Source organism: Diorhabda sublineata, chromosome 3, assembly GCF_026230105.1.
Source record: "Diorhabda sublineata isolate icDioSubl1.1 chromosome 3, icDioSubl1.1, whole genome shotgun sequence".
NCBI lineage: Eukaryota > Metazoa > Arthropoda > Insecta > Coleoptera > Chrysomelidae > Diorhabda > Diorhabda sublineata.
In genome coordinates this window covers 24611983-24638712 of record NC_079476.1, presented here as the reverse complement: position 1 = coordinate 24638712, position 26730 = coordinate 24611983, and the positions used below count along the sequence as shown (strand labels likewise).

General features: G+C 31.6%; 2 protein-coding genes and 1 long non-coding RNA gene across 9 annotated transcripts in view; 2 read left to right on the top strand and 1 right to left on the bottom strand.

The window, feature by feature from the left end:
• Positions 1–219: 219 nt before the first annotated feature.
• LOC130441145 (protein transport protein Sec24C) lies at positions 220–16609 on the top strand. 4 transcript variants are annotated; one of them, XM_056774701.1, is made up of 15 exons: positions 220–326; positions 886–1113; positions 1522–1570; positions 1909–2817; positions 2873–3123; positions 3177–3341; positions 3398–3608; positions 4322–4641; positions 10796–11002; positions 11058–11345; positions 11428–11596; positions 12832–13085; positions 13144–13495; positions 14391–14584; positions 15241–16609. In XM_056774701.1, the coding sequence occupies exons 2-15, from the start codon at positions 898–900 to the stop codon at positions 15379–15381; spliced, it is 3726 nt and encodes a 1241-aa protein (XP_056630679.1). In that variant the 5' UTR covers positions 220–326; positions 886–897; the 3' UTR covers positions 15382–16609. The 4 variants fall into 4 exon arrangements, with proteins under 4 accessions (XP_056630679.1, XP_056630676.1, XP_056630678.1 ...); XM_056774698.1 differs by having other exon boundaries at positions 1669–2817; XM_056774700.1 differs by having other exon boundaries at positions 1384–1570.
• On the bottom strand, positions 14639–26646 carry LOC130441147 (uncharacterized). The gene is made up of 2 exons (XR_008909592.1): positions 26503–26646; positions 14639–17368 (listed from the first exon to the last, which is right to left on the bottom strand). It is a non-coding gene; the product is annotated as an uncharacterized LOC130441147 (long non-coding RNA).
• Positions 23417–26730, top strand: part of LOC130441144 (titin) — a 453335-nt gene continuing 450021 nt past the window's right edge. For all 4 annotated transcript variants that reach the window (XR_008909591.1, XM_056774695.1, XM_056774694.1 and 1 more), the window contains exon 1: positions 23417–23907. Coding sequence is in view for 3 of the 4 variants with exons in the window: in XM_056774695.1 (XP_056630673.1) it covers positions 23823–23907 (85 nt within the window). In the remaining variant the exon portion in view is untranslated. The remainder of the gene's footprint in view (positions 23908–26730) is intronic.

The following is a 26730-nucleotide window of genomic DNA, read 5'->3' as shown; positions in this document are numbered from 1 at the left end:
AAAACTATATGTTAGATGAACTGGAATAATTAGTTGCATCATAAATGTTTATCATGACATTTGCAAAAGTTATATCCAGTTTTAATTTCAATCCTAATCGTTAAAAAATAAATCTGACGTGGTTTAATTAATGTTTACGAGACGTGGAAAACGACTGGTAGTATTGTATCCCATTTGACATGGGGGAAAATGTGATTCTTTTAGTAAGATTGACGTGGAGGTAACTAGAACATGCGCATTCCAGACTTACGTGGCAGAGTGAAGTGTAAAAGTAATGTCCTTTATTTATTTATCGTTTTCAGGAGATATTTAGTTAATATTGCATTGTAAGTGATTTACATTTTGTTATAGTTTCTTCCATTCTTACTTTTCATCTATTTAATAGCATGTGTTACGAATTCTGTGATTGAATTATCGTATTGGTGTCAGCCTATTTTGATAAAAGTTTTTACTCAATATTTACTTTTATTTATTAGAAGATTTTTAATACTCTTCTAGTTTTCTCGAATTTCTTGGTGTAGAATAAGAATTATGAAAATATTGCTTCAATAACTTTATATTTACAAAGCATTCCTTTGAAAGTTACCATACTGTTGTTTGTAGTTGATTTTTTTTAATTTTGTTTTGTGACAAACCGTTCTAGTTTTATGTTTAAATTGCTCTTTATTCATAGTATTGAACGTGATGAATTTTTAATTGAAGTTCAAATGAGTCAATGTATTTAGTATAATTAAATGTATATCAAAAAAGTTCTCTTATTGTTAGTATTATAAATTGATTACTCCTAAAGATAAAGCTATTTCAAACAACATATATCTAACAATATGATAAATTATGAATTTGTTTATTATACACATGATTTCATTAAAGTGTTATTTATTTTAGAATAAGTTGAAAATGAATCCACATTACTTATCTCAGCAACAGTTTGGAGGCCCTCCGCAAGGATTTCCCCCTACTAGTAGAGTATCACCAAACACTACACCACAATCATTTCAGAATATTCCTCTTGGACCACCAAAAGCTAGCCAATCTCCTTCAGGAGATCATCTTCCTCTACCCAGTTCACTGGGACAGTCTCTAAACACTCAATCTGGACAGTTTCCTCCTAATGTAAGAACATGTTTTGTAATTTATTTTTGCTAGAAGGCTTTTAATATTGAATTATTTGTGTTTGATTTAAGACTCGAGAAAGTTAATTATTCCTTTATTTACAAACCAAAAAATTGCACTTTCAGATTTCATTATTTTGAAGAGTTTTTTAATTTCAGTTATATTAAGAAGTGATTAATGCTACCAGTTCTGTAGAATTGTATAGAAAAGCAATTGTACAATGTTACTTTTCAATTATGAGCTCATTCATCCTTATTTGATAAATTATAGGTAACCGGGTCTGTTATAAGACCACAAATACCATCAAATCAATTGCCACCTTCTGCCATAAAAGATTCAAATAGTCCATTTGGATTGCCAAAAATTGATAATTCACCACCCAATGATTTGCAAAATGGACCTTCTCAGTTTCAGAATGGACCACCATCATCACAATTTCAAAATGGTCAAATGTCTGGTAAGTATTTCATAAAAATATACTTATTGCGACAAAAAAATATTTGATTTAAGGAATTAATATTCTACTTTGATTATTGTTTATTTTATATTCTATAGGTTCCATACCAACAAGTAATCCTAACAGACCACCATCCAATTTTGCCCCCTCTCCACATACTCAGAGCAATTTTGGTCCTTCTATTCCATCAAATTCAAACTTACCTCCTCGACCACCTTCTAATAATTCAAATAATTTGGAACAACCCCCTTTATCAAGCGGTCCACCATCTTTAATGGGTGGCATATCTGCTCTTCTATCACAGCCTTCTAACAAAATGGGTCAACCTCATTTTTCAGGTGGTCCACCTTCCCAAATGGGACAACCTTCATTATCGAGCGGTGCACCATCTCAAACGGGACAACCCCCATTAACGGGCGGTCCACCATCCCAAATGGGACAACCCCCATTATCGGGCGGCCCACCATCCCAGATGGGAAAACCACCATTATTAGACGGTCCACCATCCCAGATGGGACAAAAACCATTATTCAGTGGTGCCCCATCCCAAACGGGACAATCTCTATTATCAGATGGTCCACCATCTCAAATGGGACAACTTTCATTATCAGGCGGTGCACCGTCCCAGATGGGACAACCTCCATTATCGAGTGGTCCACCGTCCCAGATGGGACAACCTCCATTATCGAGCGGTCCACCATCTCAACTCGTACATGGAGGACAATTATCTCAAATGGGGCAACCATCATTACCAAGGGCCCCACCATCTCAGATGGGACAACCATCATTACCTGGTGGTCCATCCCCTCAAATGAACCAGCCTCCATTGATGAGTGATCTACCTCCTCAAATTGGACAATCTTCCTTCCCTGGTGGTCCTCCTCAAGGGATGGGACAAGGTCCTGCACAACAAATGCGACATCCACCTCTTTCCGGTATGCCTCCACAACAAATGGGACATCCTCCTCTGCCTGGTGGTCCTCCACCTTTTGGATCCAGGGTACAACAAAATGGTCAATTTGGGCCACCATCTAATCAATTTAACAATCAAGTGGGTCCTCCAAAGCCTGGACAAGTTCCTTTACAGTCACGTACGGGACAACCACCGTTTCCAGGGCAAGGTCCTTATTCAAATATCTCTGGACCATACCCTCCATCAGGACAGGGATCTCAAATGCCTCCCCCACCCGGGCAACAATATGGTCCTGGTCAAATAACAAATCAGTTACATCAGATGAATTTGACAGGTTAGTTAAGTTTTTTTTAGTTCAGCTTGTCAATTAATTGCCAATCCTCTTATAGGTCCAAAACCAGTGTATCCAGTAGGGGGTCCAATGAGACCTATGAATGGCGAAAGTGGACCCCATATGCCGCCATTAACAAACCAACCTGGCTACCAGAATGGCCCACAAACAAGACGACCTCCTGGTCCTGGATATCCACCTATGCCTGGACAAGCTCCTTTACCTGGTCAAGGACAATATCCCAGCAGTACTCCTTATCCAGAGCAACCGAAACAAAAACAACTAGATCCAGATGATGTTCCTAGTCCAGTAAGAAGATAATGCCAATTAAAAATGTTGTTTATTACAATTTTTTTTTATAGATTCAAGTATTTCAAGAGGACCAAATAAATCGAGGCGGCATATTTGTAACAAATGATAAAGGATTGATGCCTCCATTAGTAACTACTAATTTCATCGTTCAAGATCAGGGCAATTGCAGTCCTAGGTTCATTAGGTCTACTATGTATAACATTCCTTTTTCACAAGTAAGCAGCAAGTTTTTTTTTAGAAAAATTTGAAATGAACGATGTTTTGTTTTCAGGATATATCCAAGCAAACTGCTATTCCATTTAGTTTGATAATAAGTCCGATGGCTAGACAAGTGGAACAGGAATATCCACCTCCTGTGGTAGATTTTGGAGCTTTGGGTCCTGTTAGATGCATACGTTGCAAGGCATATATGTGTCCTTACATGCAATTTGTAGATTCTGGTAGAAGATTCCAATGTCTGTTCTGCATGGCTACAACAGATGGTGAGTAAAAATAATTCTTGTACCAATGTCTTTCACAGTTTTTTATGTTTTCCCTTCTTCATCAATATCTTTTTGTATCTTCAAGTCCTTAATTTGCCTATCCATTTTTTTGCTTTCCCTCTTTATTTTTTAACGATGTTTCAGTATATTTATCATTTATCCCTTCATTACATACCATTTTAGTTATTTCTTATTCTTTTTCCTTTTTTTTTCTTTTCTTATGTCCTCGATACATATTTTTATTTTCATATCTTTATCTATATATTGCTATTTCTTTATTAAATACTATATACATGAGTCTTGATTTTATAAATTTACATTAATTTTTATTAATATTTTCTCTATTTTCTATTATCGAATGAATTAATCACATATTATAACTATTTTATACATGATTACATGTTTATAATAATTTTAAAACATTTTATTAGAATGCAGAATAATCAAATGTCAATGTTCTTTATCACTTTAAAGTAAATATTGCAACATACTTTTTGTTTGTCTGATATTGATCACCAGTTTTGTTTTTTAACATAAATCCAATAGTTCCCTTTAATGAATTTAAAAATATTTGTTATACAGATTAATTAGAACACAAAAAAATTCTTGAACTTATTTATTATGTGCTGAAAGAAAAGCTTCACTGGCTATAACCTGTTACATTAGATAGTTATATTATTGGGTACATTTTAACGAATCCATTTGTTTCTTAGTCCCCACCGAATATTTCCAGCATCTAGATCAATCAGGCTTAAGAATGGACAGATTCGAACGACCAGAATTAATATTAGGAACTTACGAATTTGTTGCTACTTCAGACTATTGTCGAAACAACACATTACCAAAACCGCCGGCATTTATATTCGTTATTGATGTATCATACAATAATGTCAAATCAGGAATGTTAGCCTTGTTGTGTTCACAAATGAAAGATATCCTTCAAAATCTTCCTGTTGATCAAGGACAAGAAAAAAGTAATATGAAAGTCGGATTTATTACTTACAGTAGTTCCGTTCATTTTTATAACATCAAGGTATGTATTTCAATTGTGTTACTTTAAAAAATATAAAAAAAATAATAATAATACCATCTAACCACTTCCAGCTGCTTAACAGTGCAAAACAGTTTTGTAATTTCATTAATTGAGAAAAATCGTCAGCCCAGGTTCATTTCGTGATAACTAGTAACTGGTATCACGGAGGTCATTATAAGTTTCTTTATTTTTTTATATAAAAATAAAACATTGCCAAAAGGGTCTGTTTATCTTTTCCAAAACGAGCTAAAACTGACACTAGTAATAAATATTCATAATAAACTATCCAATTCTTTCAATTACTAATTAATATATGAATATTTTTTTTATTTGTACATAAATCGGTAATCAGGATAAAAAAGTTTTCTATAAGTTAGTTGGCTGGCATAGAAGTCAGTTCCTCCAAGTTCATTAGGGGTCTTCCAGTGAAGGTACTTTTATATTTCTGGATCTGAAGGATCAAATTAGTGCAGGAATTGAGTGTCATCAGCATATGATTGAATGTGAGAGTGACAGACATTGGCACATATATAGTACCTTGTGAGACACCAGATACTATTTTGTCAAGTCTCAGATGAACTCTGATCAAGTAAGACCTAAAAAATTGCAAGATATTTAATCAAATACCAGATATTGCAGCTTTGCACTTGGAAGATCATCATCTAACACATCTTGGAGTAATCCAAGGTGATGGATATGATAGCCTCCTCCTTATCCAGTTCTCTTATTACGTTGTTAGTGATATTTAACATTGCAGTTCCTGTGCTATACCCCTTGGAGAATCCTGATTGAGTCTTCTGAACAAGAATATATTATAAGCGTGTCAATTGATTTAGTACAGGAAACAGAGTTTGAGCATACGTAATGTAAGACCATTACTTCCAGTTGCATTTGATTCAATGATAAATACTGTTATGTACCCTGTATATATCGGCCACTCAGATATTCTTTAATACATTCCTTGATAGAAATAAAACACTCGTATACTTCGCTAGTCGTCCACAAGTTCTCCCTTCTATCATTCCCGAAAGACTAACTTGTGTTCGATACTCTTTATTCTTATTTCACAAACATGATTATGCAACAACTTGATAACAAATAAATAGTAATATACAAAGCAATACGTCACATCTCTTCTTTTTTTTCCAATACAATATATAATAAAGCAAATAATGTATATAAATCTAAATGCTAAAACTAGTACTAAATTAAACTAGAAACCTTAACTCTATGACATAGAATCATATTTAAACCAAAGTGATTAACAGTATACCTAACTTTACTACTTACTACTTAGTTTAATTACAAAACAAAATATATACTAATGTAATAAATAAAAGACTTTATATAAAATGTAAATACTAATCCAACTAGAAAACTTTAAACCTACAACATAGTATCATATTTGAAACAAAGTAACGATTTGTATAATCAAAACTCGTATTTATTATTTTCCTCCAAACCTGAAATAAAGTACATATTTTGTTATGTTTATTTAAAATTATTTTTTTCCGGGTATTATTATTATTTAATTATTATTCTTAGTCTTCTGAGTTTTCTTTATTTGTTACTTGCCACTGACCTTCCACTTTCTTTAAGTGGACTATATTCCTTCTTTTTTCTTGTCCAGTTTCATTATCTTTTATAAGGATGTCTCCTCCCTTCTTATTAATTACAGTGTGAGTGGCTGAATCAAAATTAGAGGTGACCTTGTTTGATTTTATAAAATATTTTTGATATACTTGATCTCCGATATTAATATCTGTATTTTCTGATGCTTTTCGTTTTAAGTTCTCGCAGTACCTTGCTCTTTCTTTTTGTGTTTGGTCTCTGTCAACTGTGCCATCATCTAAAATGCTGTGTTGTGTATCGGTGCTACTGGGAAGCTTATCTCGAAATTGGCGCCGAAAGAACAGTTCACTTGGAGTTTTTCCAGTTGTCGTGTGAGGAGTACTGTTATACATCATTAAGTAATTAATAAGTTCTTCATGCCAATTAGTTTTAAGTGCCATACTGATCTTCAGTCGTTTCAGGATATCACGATTTTGACGTTCCACCTCGCCATTCATTTGTGGCCAGTAAGGAATAGAATAATAAATTTTTATGCCATTTTCATTACAAAATGATTTGGTTTCCTCGCTGGTAAATTGCCTTCCATTGTCGCAGGTAATAGAGGCTGGAAAACTTAACCTTGAAAATATTTCTTTAAGTGCATTGATGGTATTTGCTGCTGTTATACTTTTCATGATTTTAATTTCCTTGTATCTACTAAAGTAGTCGACTACTACAAAAAGGTGATCTCCGCTCGGTAAAGGCCCCATAAAATCCACAGCGACATCTATCCATGGTCCTGTAGGGATCTGTCTTCTTTTCATTGGATAAGAAGTAGTTGGTGCTGATACTAACGTACAGCCTTTACAAGCCTTAACAAGCTTTTCTGCTTATTCATCTATTTTGGGCCACCAAACTTTTGTTCGTAACCGGCTTTTCATGGCCACAATTCCAGGGTGACCGTCATGAGCGGCTTCTAAAACTCGTTGTCTTAGCTTCTGTGGAATTATAATCCGCGTACCCCTTAACAAAATTCCCTCAGTACAACAGAATTCTTCTTTAAATGCTTGGCAATGTTTTATTGGATCATTCCAGATATTCTTTTCAATGCCAGCTTTCAGTTTTAAAATTTCCTCATCTCTTTCTGAACGTTCCTTAATTTCATTTAGTCTTACGGCTATTGGCCGAGAGTATTCAACAATTTGTTGGATGCAATCTTAGTTTTCAAATGGAATGCTATCGCTAGATTCGCAAAGTCGAGAAAGCGGGTCGGCAATATTATTTTTTCCAGGGCGGTATATAATTTTAAATTTAAATGATTGCAAGCGTAAAACCCAACGTTCAATGCGGGCACACGGTCGTAATCTAGGTCCAAATATCGTTTCTAATGGTTTATGGTCAGTTATCAATTCAAATATCTCTTTTCCGTATAAGTACATCTTAAAATGTTCAACTGCCCAAACTATAGCAAGAGCCTCTTTTTCAGTTTGACAATAACGTTTTTCCACGTCTGTGAGGCTTTTGTTGCCATAAGCAATAATTCTAGGACCCTTATTATCAAACTGAATTAGCACCGCTCCCAACCCCACTGGACTCGCATCAGCTATAACTTGAGTTCTGTCATTTGGGTCGTAATATCCTAAAGTTCTTATGCTGGATAAACAATTTTTTAATTTTTTAAAAACATCCGTCTGATTATCACCCCAATATCTTGAAATATCTGAGTTTTTTCCTAGTTTAAGTTTTAAAAGTTTGTGTAAAGGCTCTGTTAATGTGGCCAGATTGGGTATCCACTTACCAACAAAATTTATTAATCCCAAAAAACTATGTACTTCACCAATGGTTTTTGGGGTTCTAAATGATTTAACCACGCCTACATAGCTTTCCAGGGGTCTTATTCCTATTGGGGGTAAAGTGTGTCCCAGAAATGTAACTGTGCTAATTTTAAAAATGCATTTATCGTTGTTCAAAAACACATTATTCTCTTTTAGTACGTTTAATGTGAGGTTAACCCGCTCATCATGTTCCTGTTCGCTGCTTCCGAAAATCAATATGTCGTCAATAAAATTAACAGTACCATTACACGATAACAACATTCTTTCAAGAATTTTTTGAAAAATCTCTGGGGCTGCATTTATTCCAAATAGTAGTCTCTTATTAGATATCTTGATTTTGGAGATATTTCGATCTGGTGAAAGGCGTTTTTTATATCCAATATTGAAAAATATTGGATATGCGGAATTTTGATAAAAACGAATTGATAGTTGGCAGTGGATAGTTTTCCCTTTGTACCGCGGTATTGGTCTTTCTCATGTCAACACATATCCGTACATCTCCATTCTCCTTTAAAACAGGTACTATCGGGGACACCCATTCCGATGGACCATTTACTTCTTCAATTATATCGAGTTGAATTAGTTCGTCAAGTTTTTTATTTATTTTTGATTCTAGAGGAAGGGGCACCCGTCTGTATGGTTGATTTATGGGAGTGATTGTTTTGTCTATAGGGATATGTACTAACACGTTTTTAAATTTTGGGAATGGTTCTATGTTTACATTATTTATGTTAAGTCCGATCTTAAGAACACCTAATGCGATTGCGGTATTTTTCCCCAATAAATTTCTTTTCTCGTCTTTAATTACGTAAAATGTTGCATTTTCTTGATTATCGCCAATTTTAATTTTTGTATTAAAACAGCCTAAAATATGTAAGGGTTCTTTTGATCCATATGCGAAAAGAATTTTATTGGGACTTTTTATTTGATTTGTGACTGAAACACAAGATTTCTTAAGGAAATCCCATGTTTCCTGAGATATAATGTTTGACTTACTTCCAGAGTCGATTAACATTTCAACCTTGACTCCTCCTACTTCACAATCTACAGTGTCGTCACTGTCCAGGTGGAACACGTATTCTGCTTCTGCAGTTTCCGAAATGTTGACTACATTGTTTGTATCTGATTGTCCTAATCTAAACTTCTTTCTTGAGGGTCCCTTGTTCAATTTATTGGTCGGGGTAAAGGTCCTTGTTGATTTGCAACATTTTGCAAAATGACCTCTAAATTTGCATTTGTGACAAGTAGTGTTTATTGCTGGACAGTTGTTATGTACTGCCTCTGTAGATCCACACCTAGAACAATCTCTGGAAATGGTTGTCCTCTGTTTTTTTTGGCATAAACTGCGTTTAGCGTCTGCAACGAACTAGGAGATGGCTTTTCATTAAAACCAGAAAGCTACCTTTCTATGGTCTCCAAGGTATTAGCTTCTAGAATTATTTGGTCTAGAGTTATGACATCGCCGGCTGCCAGTATTTTCTTCCGTAGGTCGACAGAAGCGCATTTTTCTGTTATTTGGTCAATTAATTGTTCTTCAACTGCTTGAAACTGACATTTAACCACTTGGTGTCTCAGTCTCACTAAAAACTTTTCAAATTTCTCCCCACTTTCTTGTTTTAATAAGCGGAATAAGTGCCTCACATACACTTTTGATTGCTTTGGTGAAAAATATTCATCTAGCTTTGTTATGGCTATCTCAAAAATGTCACGGCCATTTTCATCTGGTACGTCGGCATTAGCGTCAGGTAAATTATAAAATATTTCCTGAAGGCTGAGCCCACCAAAGTGTAAAAGGGTGGCTTTTCTCTTTTTAGGTTCATTGATACTTGCTGCATCTAAATAGATTTGTAGCGCCCTCTTCCATTTCTGCCAGCGTAATCCTACAGAGCTGACATCACCATCACAATCAAAATGGTCTAGGGTAGGAAAACTTGCCATATTCCTAAAACAATTAGGCCAATATTAAAATACTATATTATGTACGTATTTACGTATTTTTGTAAACTATTTTGTACACTTAAATACGGCCTTTGCCTGATTTTCAAGTTCCTGTCTTTAATTATTTATACTTTCCATAATTTTATTATGTTCTTTCTAACTGGTATCTCTACATACCTTAAGGTATCTCTTCATACCCTTTCTAACTGGTATCTCTACATACCTAAGTTATCTCTTCATACCCTCTTGTTCTTTTTTTAAACAGATATTTCTTTATACCTTTACAACTTCTATTAGGTAAGTATCTCTTAATACTTTTAAAAGACAGTGTTTTTTTATACTACATTTTTTTTTATATTTGTTATTTCCTATTTATGTAGGTGCTTACATATTTAAATTGTTAATCCTCGTCGCCACTTTGTTATGTACCCTGTATATATCGGCCACTCAGATATTCTTTAATACATTCCTTGATAGAAATAAAACACTCGTATACTTCGCTAGTCGTTCACAAGTTCTCCCTTCTATCATTCCCGAAAGACTAACTTGTGTTCGATACTCTTTATTCTTATTTCACAAACATGATTATGTAACAACTTGATAACAAATAAATAGTAATATACAAAGCGATACGTCACAAATACATAATTACGAAAAGGGTCCATTTTATGGCTATGGGAGAAAGCAATCTTCTCCTGACATACAGGAGATTTTATAGAATACATTTAGAAAGTACATACAGATCTCATTGGCCTTTTGCCTCTTATTATATATTTTTGTTGATAAATCAATTAGGTCAAAAGCAAATTCGGTATTGTTATTTTTTTAAGGGTACATTGGCGGCTCCACAAATGATGGTTGTGGGAGATGTACAGGATATGTTTATGCCACTACTTGATGGATTCCTTTGTACTCCAGAAGAATCTGAAGCTGTAATCGATTTATTAATGCAACAAATACCTAAGATGTTTGAAGGTACTAGAGAAACGGAGACCATCTTACTTCCAGCGATTCAAGCAGGTTTAGAAGCTTTAAAAGTATATTTTTTCGATTTTATAGATACTTTTTATGGAAAAAATATTTGTTTTTTAGGCTTCTGAATGTGCTGGTAAACTTTTAGTTTTCCATTCGTCGCTACCAACAGCTGAAGCGCCGGGTAAATTGAAGAATCGCGACGATAGAAAATTATTAGGAACGGATAAAGAAAAAACTGTTTTAACACCACAAACGCAAGCATATAATCAGTTAGGACAGGAATGTGTTAGCAACGGATGTTGTGTAGATTTATTCATTTTTAATAATGCGTATATCGATTTAGCAACTATTGGACAAGTTTCGAGGCTAACCGGAGGAGAAGTGTTCAAATATACTTATTTCCAGGTAATTCAATTGTCATTTTTTTGTTGATAAAATTCAACTGTCAATTTGTGTTCTAGTATTTAGAGTAAAATATTTTTTTAAGGCTGATTTGGATGGCGAAAGGTTAATCAATGATATAATCTTGGACATCAGTAGACCTATAGCATTTGACGCTGTTATGAGGGTAAGAACATCGGCTGGTGTTAGACCTACAGATTTTTATGGGCACTTCTATATGTCAAATACGACGGATATTGAATTAGCAGCACTAGGTATGTGAAATTCTTTCTCAATAAAAACTTGTTATTTGGTTAAAATAAGGAAACAGTGGAGATCTTCCATCACGTGACTAATACTCACCAGAAATATTCATATGAATCAAATTTTTCTTGACTTAGTTGAAAAAAACGTTATGACTAATATTCCAAACGTCGTCGGTCTTTATGAATTGGTAATTTAAAAAGAAATTTAACTTTTTTTCTTTGTATTTTATTTATATGGTTAACATCGACATATTTAGTGGAATTCTTTTAATAAAAATATCGATATACAGGGTGAATGAGTTACAAAATTAATACTAGCTGTATTACTGGAGATCTGATTTTTGCACGATAACTTGATTTAAATTAGTATGTTTTTTGGATACCCTATAGGTCATGAATGGTAGATTCCTAAACAGCTTGAAAATTGACGTTTCTATAAATATATTACCATCATCAAGGCAACACACAATTTAAAATATCCATAACAGACGTCAGGAATAAAATTTAATATATATATATATATATATATATATATATATATATATATATATATATATATTGATTAATTGATTGATTAATTTTCAAAAAAAATATTATTTTTTTTTCGGTGCTCAAGCAAAATATTAATCTACATACGGAAAAATAAAATTCTCACCAAGTTTGAGCTCTTAATATCAATTTTAAGTACTTACAATTTGAATATAAAGTTTTATGCATGTAAAAAAATGTTTTTTTTTCAAATTTCTAATACTTACCCACTTTTTACAATAATGCAAATTAGTTTGATGGACCTTGTGGGAAATTTTATGCTCTATGGCATCGTTGACATATTAGAACACAAAGGGGCATTGATTCACAGTCTGGTAACGGCACCGACAACTAGAGATACTAGCTCCGACCTCAATTAAATTTAGCCTCTTTGTGATGTAATTGATTATCAATTACATACTGGATTATATTTGCCTTAAAATTGAAGTATAGAATGATTTTAACCAATGCAAAATCAAAAAAAGATATTTAAAACATGCCCAAATGATGTCAAATTGTAATAGACATAAAAAGAGAAAACATGAACTTATTAAAATAGGTCCTTTCATTGGTTTAAAAAATTTTTTTGTACATATATTTTTGTTAATTTATATGGTATTTCGTATAATAATGTTTGAAATTGAAAGACATAATTTTTTGGGGGTAGTTAATTTACCACCAAATGATTGGTTTTATAAAATTTTTACTTCTCGTAGACTGTGACAAAGCAATCGGTGTTGAAATTAAACATGACGATAAGTTAACCCCCGGTGCTGGCACATATATACAAGCAGCCCTATTATATACTTCTTGTTCGGGTCAAAGACGTCTGAGGATAATGAATCTTTCTCTTAAAACTTGCTCTGAAATGGCAGATATTTACAGGAGTTGTGATTTAGATACTTTATTGAATTACATGAGTAAACAAGCAACATATAAATTATTAGATAATAATCCGAAAGCGATAAAGGTACGTTATTTATTTGATAAACATTTTCAACTGTCCTTAAATCGATTTTATATCATAGGATTCTCTAATAAATAGAGCAGCTCAAATTTTGGCGACTTATCGAAAACACTGCGCTAGTCCAAGTAGCGCCGGTCAGTTGATTCTTCCTGAATGTATGAAACTTCTCCCGGTGTACATAAATTGTCTTCTCAAGAATGATGTAATTTCCGGTGGAGCCGACATGACTATTGATGACAAGTCATTCGTAATGCAGGCCGTAATGACAATGGACGTTTCAAATTCAGTGTATTTCTTCTATCCTAGACTAATTCCATTACATACCATCGATCTTACATCAGAAACTGTTACTATTCCATCTCCAATTAGGTGTACTATAAATAAAATGAGCGAACAAGGCGCTTATATTTTAGGTAAGTATAGTTTTTTTTAAATTCATTTTGTAAATTTTATACTGTTAGATATTACAAAAATTGGTTTGAATGTAATTCCAAATTAGAAGAAGACATTAAACTGTAGATAAGACTAAAAAAGCCACAGAAATAGATGAAGCATTAACAACATGCCAATATTCTTAAAGAAGCAGTCCAAAATGTCACACCGGAAACAAATACTGGAAGTAACATAATCAATGTTCCAGTTGAGATAAAAAAAAATTATAGCAGATGAAAAAAAAGCCAGCAACAAGTGGAATTGAACTTATGTACTACCAGATAAAACAATACTTAACACAATAAGTAACCAACTGAAAACAAAAATAAAATAAGCAAAAGATCTTGAGTAACGAACTGAGAACAAAAATAAAAGAATCAAAAATATGATCTTTTACAGGTTACATCACTAGTCTTAACTGATTTGGCAACCAGTCAAAAATTTTAGGAAACCCAAAACTCATGTGTCACCTATTCGTAACGAACTAGGATACAATCTACAATGGGTTAAAAACCATGAATATACTTTACTCCATCCACTTCTAAACATTAGACGAATAAAAAGAAATTGGCCGGCAGACCTCTAAAATAGGTAAAGAGGACTTGACGATGGAGAAGTCTGGATCACACCATAGTAGAGCTTATACTTTGAAACCATCCCATTATCTTAAAGAATCGTATATATTATGATTGTTAATAAAGTAAAAAAATATTACCAAATTATATTATCATTAAATTAGAAGGAATGTTAAAAATTGGAATGGTTATAAATAACTAAACAATTTAAATGTAGTTTCATATTGAATTAGTTCAAGATGAGTATTTTATTTTTGTTCACTTTTTAAAATTTTTTGTGATTTGTATAATCGTTTTTAAGAAAATGGTATTCACATGTTCTTATGGTTTGGTCTTGGCGTGAATCCTGATTTTATTCAAAAACTATTTGGTGCTCCTTCAGCAATACAAGTCGATATCGATAGGATAAATTTGCCTGAATTAGATAATCCACTTTCGGTAGCAGTTAGATCAATAATAGATGAAATTAGAATACAGAGACACAGATGTATGAGGGTGAGTATTATAAATTAACAAACTTTTAGGGTAGTAAAAAAACGTAACACATTAAAATTGTACTTTTTTTATTATCTGTCAGCATTATACATTTTGGATAAAATGCAAACGGACAACCTGTAAACTAATTGTCTCAAAATATAACTTACCTATTCTTAAACCTTTTTACCTTTAAGGGGTATGAAGAATCTAGTTATGAGATAGTATCACTCCTCCATTACTACTTTCTTTCTTATCCCTCTACATTTTATGTTTCTTTTTCCGCTGCTATATCAACCACTTTCCATATTTTTCTCAGTCGTCCTTTTTATCTTCTCATCTCTTTGGCTTTGCATTGTTGTCCCCAAAAATGAGGCTACTTTTTTAAAAATTTGTGTTTTCATATCTTTCAGTATCTATTTCTTTGCCAGGAAGATATTTTCGATATAATTCTAAAGAAACTTAGGCTATTTCTGATACGTTAACTTCTTCCATATTCCAATATCCCACCTTTAGTTGCTTGTTTTTTTGCTTCTAGAGTTTATAGTAGGTTTACAATTAAATCTACACTTTTATTGAATTGAACTGTATAGTCTCAAGAGCAAATCAATTAAAATTGTTTTGTCAGCTTCTACCTATATGATAAAAAAAAAATAATTTGTCTCTTATTTTTTCAGTTAACACTAGTTAGACAAAGGGAGAAATTGGAACCTGTCTTTAAACATTTCTTAGTAGAAGATCGTGGCGTAGACGGTTCTGCTAGCTATGTAGATTTCTTATGTCACATGCACAAAGAAATCAGACAGATACTTAGCTAACAAAAATGCTGATGCGAATGTGAACATTGAATTGATTCGGAAAGATTTGTATACAACAAACAAACAAACAAACAAAAAAACGTCTCAATTAATTTTTATTCACTTGTATAAAGTATTTTTAAGGACTATTTTTCTATAGCGGACGTATGTTATTAAATATAAATATATGTATGGCTTTTTATCGTGTGTCTTTGGAAATTATGATATTATTAATCATTGATACTAAAAATTATGACGAAACTGAAAAATCAAATATAGAAATGAAACTCGATCAAGTTATTTGGTTCTTTTAACATCTTTTCAGATCCTAAAGTTTTCTTTGGTTTTTTTATTAGTCTTTCAACTGTTTCTCAGGAAGATGTTCTGTACCACTGCAATATCTTAAAGTTCTGTTTATGGACCTATCTTTCTAATTAGACTTCATAGTCTTGACACTAGCCCTTTCATAAAAGATTCTGGTTTGGATTTTTCTTCACCTCACCTAATATACCTAAGAGTTACTTAGGGGTTCGCTGTGGTACCACCCCTACCAGAACAAGTTACTTATGATGTTCCTTTCCTCACTAAAGCCCTGTAAGTTGATCTACTATTGTGTATATATTTATTACCTTTATTTTGACTGATATTTTTCAGCAGTATTTTAGTTTTTTCTACATTCAACTCAAGGTTGTTGCCCCTATGGTCATTACTGAGTAATTAATGAATTTCTTTCAATATTACATTTCCATTTTATGAGTCATTTCATAAGACAAATTCTAAGATTAAATTTGGGAAGTACAGAAGCAATGTTATCCCGTGAATACACATTTTTTTGGTAGTGTTGGTTGTTACTTAACACAAACATGTTATATTTCAAAGACACGCGGTATATACGGGGTGTTTTAAAAAAATAACGAAAAAAGTTGCAATACTGTCTCTATTTGGTGGATTTTATTTGTGGATGCAAAATTTTTACTCAAAATGTGTCAAGCTGGAACATTTTTTTGGTACACCCCTTATCAGTTTTTGTTGCATTATTTACACTGCATGGCGCATGAACATTAGGCATTTTAACATGTTTTGAGGACAAATTTTCAATTGATTCGACATTGGGAATATATTGGAGTGCAGATTAAATGAGAAATTTCCTCTGTACTAGGGAGATTAGTTAATTATATTTAAAATGATTTTGTATCTATATTTTATCATTTATTTAATTATGTTAATGTAATATATCATAGAATAATGAGTCTTTTATTTATTCATTTATTCCTTCCTTAAATTTTGAAAAAATCTGATTAGGTCAGTTTTAGCATCACATTGTTAATTTCATTCTCATTAGAATCGATAAAAACCGAAAGGATTTGAATTTGCAGTGAAATAGAGCCCAAAATAAAAAACATGTCAAAGTGATGTGCAAAAAATAAACAAAAGGTCATAAATGGGCACCGATTAGTGCAGCTCTAAAAATTATTTTGAAAAAGTGTGTAATAATTAACCACAACAATTCAAGGTTGCTGAAAATATAAAATTTGAAGAACATCCTGAAAAAGTCCCCGAATCCAATTGACTGTCCTGGAATATCATAATATCATTTTTGGTTTGGGATTCATAATATTTGCCCAGAAACTTTAATTCCTTCTTTAAAAATTTGATATTCAGTTTTCTTACATTCAAAATGTGAATATAGATGATTGGAAAATGACCCTTGGAAGAACAGGGAAGAAGAAGTAAACTGTTAGAAAAGGAATATCATTAAAAAGTCTAGGTGCCCGCCCCCCATTTAAATTTTTTAAAAATAAAAAAACCACAAAACTTACAAAAAAATCCCCAAACCCAGAAGAATTATATTTACTTACTAGAGCTCTCTTTTCGTTTTCTTCTGACAAATGTCGTTCACTTTTCCTCTTTCCAGCCAGGATAGCAAACACAACCCCTGCTCTGCAGAGAGCAACTGCTATATCAGGGCCAACTCCAAAAAACCTCCCTCCTATATCCCTTATCCTACCTAAAAAATTTTTTATTTCCCTCTTTTAAAATCTAGGTAGAACAATAAAGGTTATTAAAATAGCTAAGTACATTAAAATAATAGAAAATTATGTAATTGATCCATTACATACAATAAATAGTTGGAGGCACAGAAGAAAAAATCTTAAAACAATCGTCTTAACTTAGAAATGTGAATAATATAAAATGGATTGAAATAAGTAGCTTTGTTGTGAAATAAACAAATTGAAAAAAAAAAACATTTTGAAAAAATTATCCACTAATTTAACAGCGACCGAAATTTTAAATATTTTAAAGCAGCATAACCTTGCTTAACAAATATCTCAACCAAAATAACTATTCTTTTCGAACAGAAATTCAAGTACTAATATGTGAAAAATCATTAAAATTTTCAATTAATCACGAGGTAATGATAAATCTAATTGAAGATTTATGTTATATTATTTATTAAAGTAACAACTGTAAACGTTTATATTCAATAAATACCTTTGTTTCTTCATTCAATTAACCAACTGATCTATCAAATTTTCACTGTTCTGATTCAAATTATAATGTGTGTTGCCTAAATAGTCGAATTATTTTAAACAAAAATGTTGATAAAATAAATAGATTGTTGTTACTTTTTGATGAAAATCATTAAATAATAAACATTCAGGAGAAAAATTTATATCGACTTGTATTTTCTTATCATAACAAGTCGTTTTCACAGTAGAATGTAAAAATGTTTAAATTTAATAAATACGTTTGTTTCTTCATTCAAACTAATCGATATTTCTGTCAAATTTTCACAGCCTTCTAAGATTGAAATTATAGAATGTAATGTGTGTTGCCTAGACACTATGATTATTTTTAATAAAAATGTTGTTAAAATAATTAAAATGCTATTATGTTTTGATGAAAATCCCCAAATAATAATCATTCAGAAAAAAATTTTATATGTACTTGTATTTTTTTACCATAACAAATAGTTTTGACTGTAGAATGTAACACGACATTTACAGTGCGAGGCGTTTATTGCAATGCAATCATAATTCAATTCTCGATATATTTTATATTTATTAACAACTTAAACATTTAAATTACATGATTACAATTTCATATTAACTTCAAAAAGTGATTTTTATATACATAGTATTATCTAAATCTAGCTTTCTTTATCCATTTTTTTATCTGTGACCTAATTACATTGATGGTACTGATATCCGATACCATAGTAATTCCACAATTAATTTTCCGACGAAATTTGAAACTAGTCGACTTTAAAAGCTTTCCAATGTCATGTAAAGACCTTTTGGTAATTAGATTCTGACATTCTCGAATATTATCTACTTCCCACATATATTTGAGGAACAAGAAACCTCTGCTATCAATTTCCCATGTTTCAATATTATTTTGAAAGAAAATTCCTGCCAGAAATATTGAGAGCTTCAGATTTTTTGTTTACCAGATAATAGCGTTATGAGGATAATTTTTATAAGATTCTATGAAATAATTAGGAGAAAGATGAGGTATAACAAAAGCTAAACTGAATCAAGAATGTGATCAAAAGCGAGGATAATGTATAATTAATTGTGGTTTTGTAAAGGCACTCTCAAAATATTAATTATCTAACGTCACTAACACCATTAGTTTGTGTCGTATCATTCATGATAAGCTCTGTATTACAGAAATAGCTCCCAATCGGAGAATAATTTATGTAATAGTTTAAGGAAAATATTTTTCATCCATTCTATTTACCGAAATACTATAACTTGAAAGTAAACGGAAATGTAACAGCCCGACAAATTTAAGATTTACACACTATTCACTTTCTAATTTTTATCCTATTTTATAATTGACAACTGACATTAAGCTGGTACGATGTTACCAAGCTAATATACCAATAATATTATTCTTATATATTAAAAAATTGATGATTTCCATTCTGAGTCCGTTCAGGCGTTCTACGCAACCGATTTGCTTAATTTTTTTATTCAATGAAAGGTATTTATGCCCAGATCAGCCATCAACTATCGGATTTCATCCAATTTTCAACATTCTCAAGTTATACTCAAATGCGATTTCCCCCTGTACATACTTATGGGAGTTTTTCACATACACACGTTCTATCCTCAATATCTCAAGTTCTAATATAGCTACAGAGTTCGTTTTGGTTTAAGAACACTCGCTGAAACACGTTTTTTCTTTTGCGTTGTTGAACACTTAAATCGGTTGAGTTGGAGAGGAGCTAGGCGCGGACATTCAATATGGAGTTATGGATTTTTGTAGGTTTTTGGCAATTTTTCTACATTCAAAGATCTATATCTCAGGTTCTAATATAGATACAGAATTGCATGTAGCCCTATCACGTGGGAAATCATTAAAAAATGTCAAGGTAGAGATTAAACCAAAGGGTCGACGCACAGCCAATGTTGTTTGGAAGGAAGTATTGTGAAATTACATAGTCTATTGTATTATGAACAATGTAGAAATGATGGCTGATTTTTTGACCGTGCCCCGATACTTTTTGTATACCTTTGACAACATAAGTATTGATTGATTTTATGACGAAGCTATAATTATCCAGATAATCACTGCTGCGGAGCAGCACGGGTCCGGATTAGTTATTATTATTATTACTGACTTGTCTATCCAGATGTTTTCGGGGTAACATTAGGTTATTTATTGATTCTACGGCAGTTTTATATAGATTATGCCCACGTTCTCAAAGACTTGCCGCTTCATAACTGTACTTGGAATTTGTGCCCGACGCGTCGAACAAACTCTATATTTTATTAACATAATTGAACGGGACCGGTTTCACGGTCCATGTCAGTGGACGAGTTCGTAAGAATATGTTTGTTTTGAGTGTTGATGAGTTTCATATATTTCATGATGTGTTGCTATAATTTACTAGGTTACTACATACTGATACATGATTAATTTCTGCTTATGTTGATAAATATTGATTCTCAGTATTTTATAATAACAAGGTACAAAGTCAAAATTAAATATTCTACAGAGTGATATTGACTGTATTGATCGTCGAATCGTAATGAGGAAATTTTAGAAGAAAAGGCAACATTGTAAGTTTAGTTTGCGTAAAGTTTTAGAACTCATCTGGAATATTTCATACAATTTTTTCTCTACATAGGTAACACATTTTCTATGAAATAAAAATTGGATTGGTATCATAATTTTACTACTACATAATATTGGAGAAGATTCAAACATAAAAATATTTTGATAAAAGAGGTAAATTGAACCAAATATTTCAGTTTTTTTATTGAAAAAGGTTATTCTGAACGGAAGTCGATTGCTACACTGTAGAAAGCACAGTTATTAGGTATTTCAAAATGAAATTTTTAGCTGAATGCATGAGAAAGGAAGGTAAACACAATTATATAAATTTTTACGTGTCAGTTTTTCTAATTTTTACCTAAATGTATTATTTCTATCGCGACTTTTCTTATAATGTGTGACAACTTGTTAGTAGTTTCAAAACACGGATTTGTTCCAAAATTAAATAGTTTACGATAGTTGTTGAGAAAGTTCTTGTACATAAGGCAAGGAAATGTGCTTCATATTTTCATATCTAGTTTCTGTTTGTCATAAAAACGTAAATTTTTACGTGTTTTTTGAAACTAATTTTATATCAAAAGAGCACTAACCTCTAGACAATTTATCAAAAAAAAATAATATTATATAAATGTACCATATGACGATGAAAAATGTTTGGATTATAATCAATGTCGTTTCGCAATTTGTCTATGTTTCTTTCTTAACTGTCAATTGAGTAATCTAACGAATTGTCATAGTCAGCTGATGCCAATTTCAAAATGACCGCTGAGGGATGAACAAACGATTTTGCACTAAGTTTTTGTGGTTTTCTTTCTAAAAACGTGTCTTTTTCTTTTTTTTACGACGATGCTGTGTTGTGATTTGTCTATGTAAGCGGTAAATATAGTTTGAAATATATTGTAAGCTTGTGGAAAATGAACAGAATTCTGATTAAAGCTCTGTTCATCTAATGAAAAGGGGTTAACTTCACCTTAAGCTTTGAATTTATTCATGTCTGATAAACTTAAACGCAACAGTGGAAATCTTACTTGCACACTGACTAAAAAAACTTCGAAAAAAAATCTGTTCCAGCTGTATTAGTTACACTGAAACAGATATACAAAGTATCCGTTCAACACTAGAGAAAACCAAGAAAAACTAACTTCGCTATATACGAGAAAATCGATTGTTTACCCTACGGCCGCCATTTTGATGTATCTGTTCTCTTAAATTACTTTTTAGGAAATTGTGATTAACAGTTTTGTACCGCAATCAGATGATAAAAATAATTTCGTTTGCTATCATGAAATTAAACGAATAAAAAGGATTTGAAATATTTATTAAATAATTAGAATTATTTGATGAGAGTTGTTCATTTCAATTATATTGAGAATTTTTTACAGTGTACTTTCTATATTTTATAGAGGGTAATAGAAGAAAAAAAGGTTTTTTTTTTATTTCGATATATCAGAATTTATGATAGCGTTCAAAAAATAATAGAAGGTCAAGAAATCGGTGTAATACGGATACGACATTTGAATATTTATAGATTCTGTGAGGTTATATAATATTTGTTGTACTTTTGCAACAATATAGACCATAATTTAATATCTAATTCTCATACTCGCCTTGGGATACCTGATAAAATATCTTTTTTACATCCGTTTTCCTTATTTAATGGTACTGGCACGAACCTTGTATAAAAAACCGAAAAGAATTTTTTTGATATTTATTGGTAAGAAGAACATATTTTATTTCTATAATCTGAATCGCACCATAGACAACAGAAATAATTTTAACGTGTACATGAGGCTGAGACTGTTTACGGCATACTAGATTCTGAATGATCTAGAAAGCCGTTGGATATAAATAATCGATAGTTTAGCTACCAAGAAAAGTGAATAATTTGATGTTCTACTAAACACATTGGAAGAGTATTCACCTCAATGTTTAAAAAACTGTTTAATTAAATAAGAATTTATTCATTTACATATTTCTTTAAATTGTTTTTTATCATTTATTTACATTATATTGTGGGTGTCTTTACAGAATCATTTTCTATGATGGCATTTACGATTGTTTACTTTCTAGAATCCGAATGATCGAGAAATCTGTTTTTGTATAAATAGATGCTTGTTTATCAGCGAGTAGTCAGTAGATAATTGGATGTAATGGTGAAAGGATCGGAATATTAATTAGTGTACGTGTATGAATATATTAAGTAAGTGAATAAATCCACTCCACCGTTTAAAAACTGTTTAAATAAATAAAAAAAACATTACACTATAGAATAAATATAATTATTATTTATTATGATACAATTTAGTTATTTTAAAAATGATAGACATCAGAATGTGTAAATACGAGGGTCGCTACTCAAGTTTTGAGACAGACATTGTTTTCCAAAATATTCTCCATTAAGATCAATACACTTTTGCATGTATTTGAACCAATTGTCGAAGCATCGTAGATTCACGATTTAATTTCATTTTTTGACCAAGATTCATGTTTTAAGTATCTGTAAACAACTCAAACAGCACTCGTATGAGAACAAGTTTCGAGTACGTCAAATGTCATGATGGCAGATTTGACATATTCACATCAGTGTTGCCATATCTCAAAACTTAAGAAGCAACTTTAGCAAGAATCTTCATTTTATACAAAACCTTTTAATGTGTTTTAAGTGGAAGGTTGGTCTAAAAGGTCTCAACTTTCGAAAGTTTTGAATTGGACATATTTGTCATGGTAATATTTTTCGTCGTAGTGTACATCCGTTTTATGTTTGCGCATCTCACAAAGTAAAATTAGACAACTTTTAGTAATAATCACGAACAGTACTTTTGTTAAATACCCATTTCCATGATTTCCGATTGTTTTTCCACAATAAAACCACGTAGAGGGAGAAAACTGTACCGGGCACCTGTTAATTTTGAGCGCATGTGTAAATTGTGCAGGTTAGTTCTTGATTCATTTTATGTGGGAGAGTTCAAACGACCGTTCTGGTCCGTTCAGTCTTCAAACGACGTTGACGCCAGACGCCGTACGTCGTCGTCTCGACGCTTCTCTATACTAAACGACGAAACTTTTACGCGATATATCTTCGAATATATTGAACAAAAATTTTTGCTTTAAAAGTTTCCACGAAAACGCGATTATACATTAAAAATTTGTGTATATATACAATTAATTGACAAAAATCGACTTTGCGAATTTCTAATAATAACCCAGATTTTTGGTACATCGAGTGATTTTAAAATAGATTTCTACCGGTTTTGAAGAAAAACTAACCTAATTTCAGTTTTTTTTTGTAAATATACTCATACAAATAATGTGAATGTTTTTAAAAACACGTGGTACAAAAGAAACTGTGTTTGTTTGAAAAAAATAAGTTCGACAACAAAAATTATTCTTTATAGATGACTAAAATGGTAAAGAACTTGTTAACGATGATTCTATTTGCTTCTTTGGTTTTTGTAGCAGCTTCTTCAGTTCTTACTACAGGTAATTGAGGGGAATTTAACACTTTAGAAAAGTAAATTTTGGTTTATATTCACAATAGCTAACAACTCCTTTTTATTTCTAAAAATAGGTGTTGTTTCATCACGAATTATTTTAACCGATTTCCTGTTTTTGTATTCAATTTTATCAGTATTTCTTGGAGTAAATTATAATAAAAAAAATGATAAAGTATGCTAATGGAATAAATGTGCGTCAAGTCATATTATTGAGGAATTAGAAATTCATAAACTATATTAATTACTGTTTTTTTTTTCAAATTAAATTGACTATTGTATCTTTAGAAAGCTCTCGAGTAATTGGAGCCTTCTCTTGGGAAAATTCAAGCAAGCAACTTCTGCGGTTTGAAGGGGTTGCTTGAATCTCATAAATTAGGTTAAGATTGAAGACTTGAAAAATTATAATCAGAGTGTTCTTGACATTGTTGTGGAATTTGGAAGTACATATAAACCAAATTTCCAGAAAAAACAAAGATTCAAAATCATTTGAATATTTATTCATGCATATTATACAACGATTTTCAAAAGTATTGCACCTTACAAGATATGAGGAATCGATAAAGAAAAAACATATATTTACAATATCTTAGATCGATGTACTGCTGTAAAAACACCCACACAACTGAATTTTTTTACAGTTTTTTCTCGTAGTAAGTCTTAACTAAGCAGCCAGTTGTTCGTCATTGTTTCAAATATTGAATATTTTATTTTGCGGACCCAGAATTGAACCCTTGTCACCTTGATTAGCAGAACTATTTCATTCTTCCATCTCCTCTTGTGATTAGGTTGGAATTTCTGGAGCCGTTGGCGATATTCACACTGAACACACTGTTTACACTACACCAACACTCATAATGCACTCACTGTAAGCCTTCAGTCTCTGAAGACGATAACTTGGTTATCGAAACGCGCGTCACACAGTGTAATCGTGAGTGTTAGTGTAAACAGCCTATTGTGATGTCAATTGATCTAAAGTCAACTTTCATAAACTTATTGTTAACAAATGATTGTGGTTGTTGTGTTTTACTTGTAGTTAACTGATCTAATGTGTAAAAACTTGATCATTGATGCAATTACACACTTTATATAGAAAAAGTAGTCGTTTTTTTCAAGGCCTCGTAACGTTTTTCAACATCGTTGAAATGGCTTATTTTTAAAAATTCAATGGAATCAAGACAGATAGTTTGTACATATTTTTGTGTAACCCTCGTAACATTTGTCAGTTATATTTAACCGTCTTACTGAAAATTTTTCATAAAAACTAATATTCCATTTAGTTTTTACATATTTTTGCCTAACCCTCGTACTATTTGTCGCATGTATTTGGGCATTTCATAGAAATGTTCACATAAAAACTACATTACATCAATGTAGACCGTATATATGGCTGAAATAAAAACCCACCCGACTAGAAAATTGCTCTAATCATGACAGTTTCAACAATGAGGTTACAAATATTTCAACCAAAATAGTTTCCACATATTTTTGCTTAACCCTCGTACCATTTGTCGCATATGTGGTAATCATAACAGTTTCAACAATAAGGTTAGAAATATTTCAACTGAGACAGTTTCCACATATTTTTGCTTAACTCTCGTAACGTTAGTCATTTATTTTTTAGCATCCGACAATTTCCAGTTCCAATTACTCCTTGTAAATTTTTTTTGAATATATATTGAAATAGAATCACGTAAATCTTGATAGGAATTAAAATAATATGCGGAAAAATTTCAAATATAAAAATATTCGGCAAAACAAATATCAGGCGTACCGTTCGAAACATGTTTGATTCGATTTATAATTAGAACCAGATATATTTAGATTGGGATTCTATGTAGCGAGGCTTATAACGAAAATAAAATGTGTCACAATGGCATCAACTGACCCTGATATTCGCGCTAAGGGTTCGAAAATGAGGAAGGCTATAACACGTAACAAAATAAAGTTATATTTTTTATAAATATCGTGTTTTAATACGACGAAGTCATTCGATAATCATCTGTCAGTTGGTTAAACTTCCCGTGGAATAAAGTAATAACCAGATACAACACCAATTTACAATTGAGGCTTATTGTTACGTTTCTAATTTACTCGTAATTCTTTGTTTTCTTCCGTTGTTTAAGCATCAAATTCAATTTTTGTACAATCCCGTTTTATTCGAATATGATTCACCATTTGACAGTTACCCCAGAGATAAAGTACGTTTTTATTGTAAAAATTCCTACTCCTCAATTTAAACATCAACGTTGGTTAAATGCAGAGAATACGATTGGTTATACTTCGAAGATTATTTAATAAATATTATTATTATTATTATAAGACATACTCTATACAGAACGGAGTAAGAATATAGAAATCATCAAAACCAAATAACTTAACTTCAATTCATTATTTTGTTAATATAAATATTTAGAAAAAAGACACCCTCTATAAAGTACGTAATAAGAAATTAGAAATCTTCAAAACAAAATAACTTAACCTCAACTCATTATTTTGTTAATATGAATATTTAGAAAAAAAGATTCTTCTGTAAAATTTATTTCAGATTCAAAACTAAATTACGTATAGAAAAAATACTCACATCCAAATGATCCTCACATAGATTCCTGAATATTTTAATAAACAAGAAGAATGATATCTTCTTTTTTGTTCATAATTTTCAACAGACAACATCATTCATTAATGCTTAAACATTGAAATACTATAAATACAGTAATGTGAAGAATCCAATTTAATCATAAAAAACTAACACCTGCTATATACAAATAAAAACGTCTTGTTTTGTTTTGCACGTTACGAAGTTATCTGA

What these genes read in the sequence shown, in the direction of transcription:
- LOC130441145 (XM_056774697.1), top strand. Translation starts at nt 898, where the DNA reads ATGAATCCACATTACTTATCTCAGCAACAGTTTGGAGGCCCTCCGCAA. An exon ending in TATTGAATTAGCAGCACTAG is followed by an intron (nt 11,597 to 12,831) that starts GTATGTGAAATT and finishes TACTTCTCGTAG; the next exon opens with ACTGTGACAAAGCAATCGGT. An exon ending in ACAAGGCGCTTATATTTTAG is followed by an intron (nt 13,496 to 14,390) that starts GTAAGTATAGTT and finishes ATCGTTTTTAAG; the next exon opens with AAAATGGTATTCACATGTTC.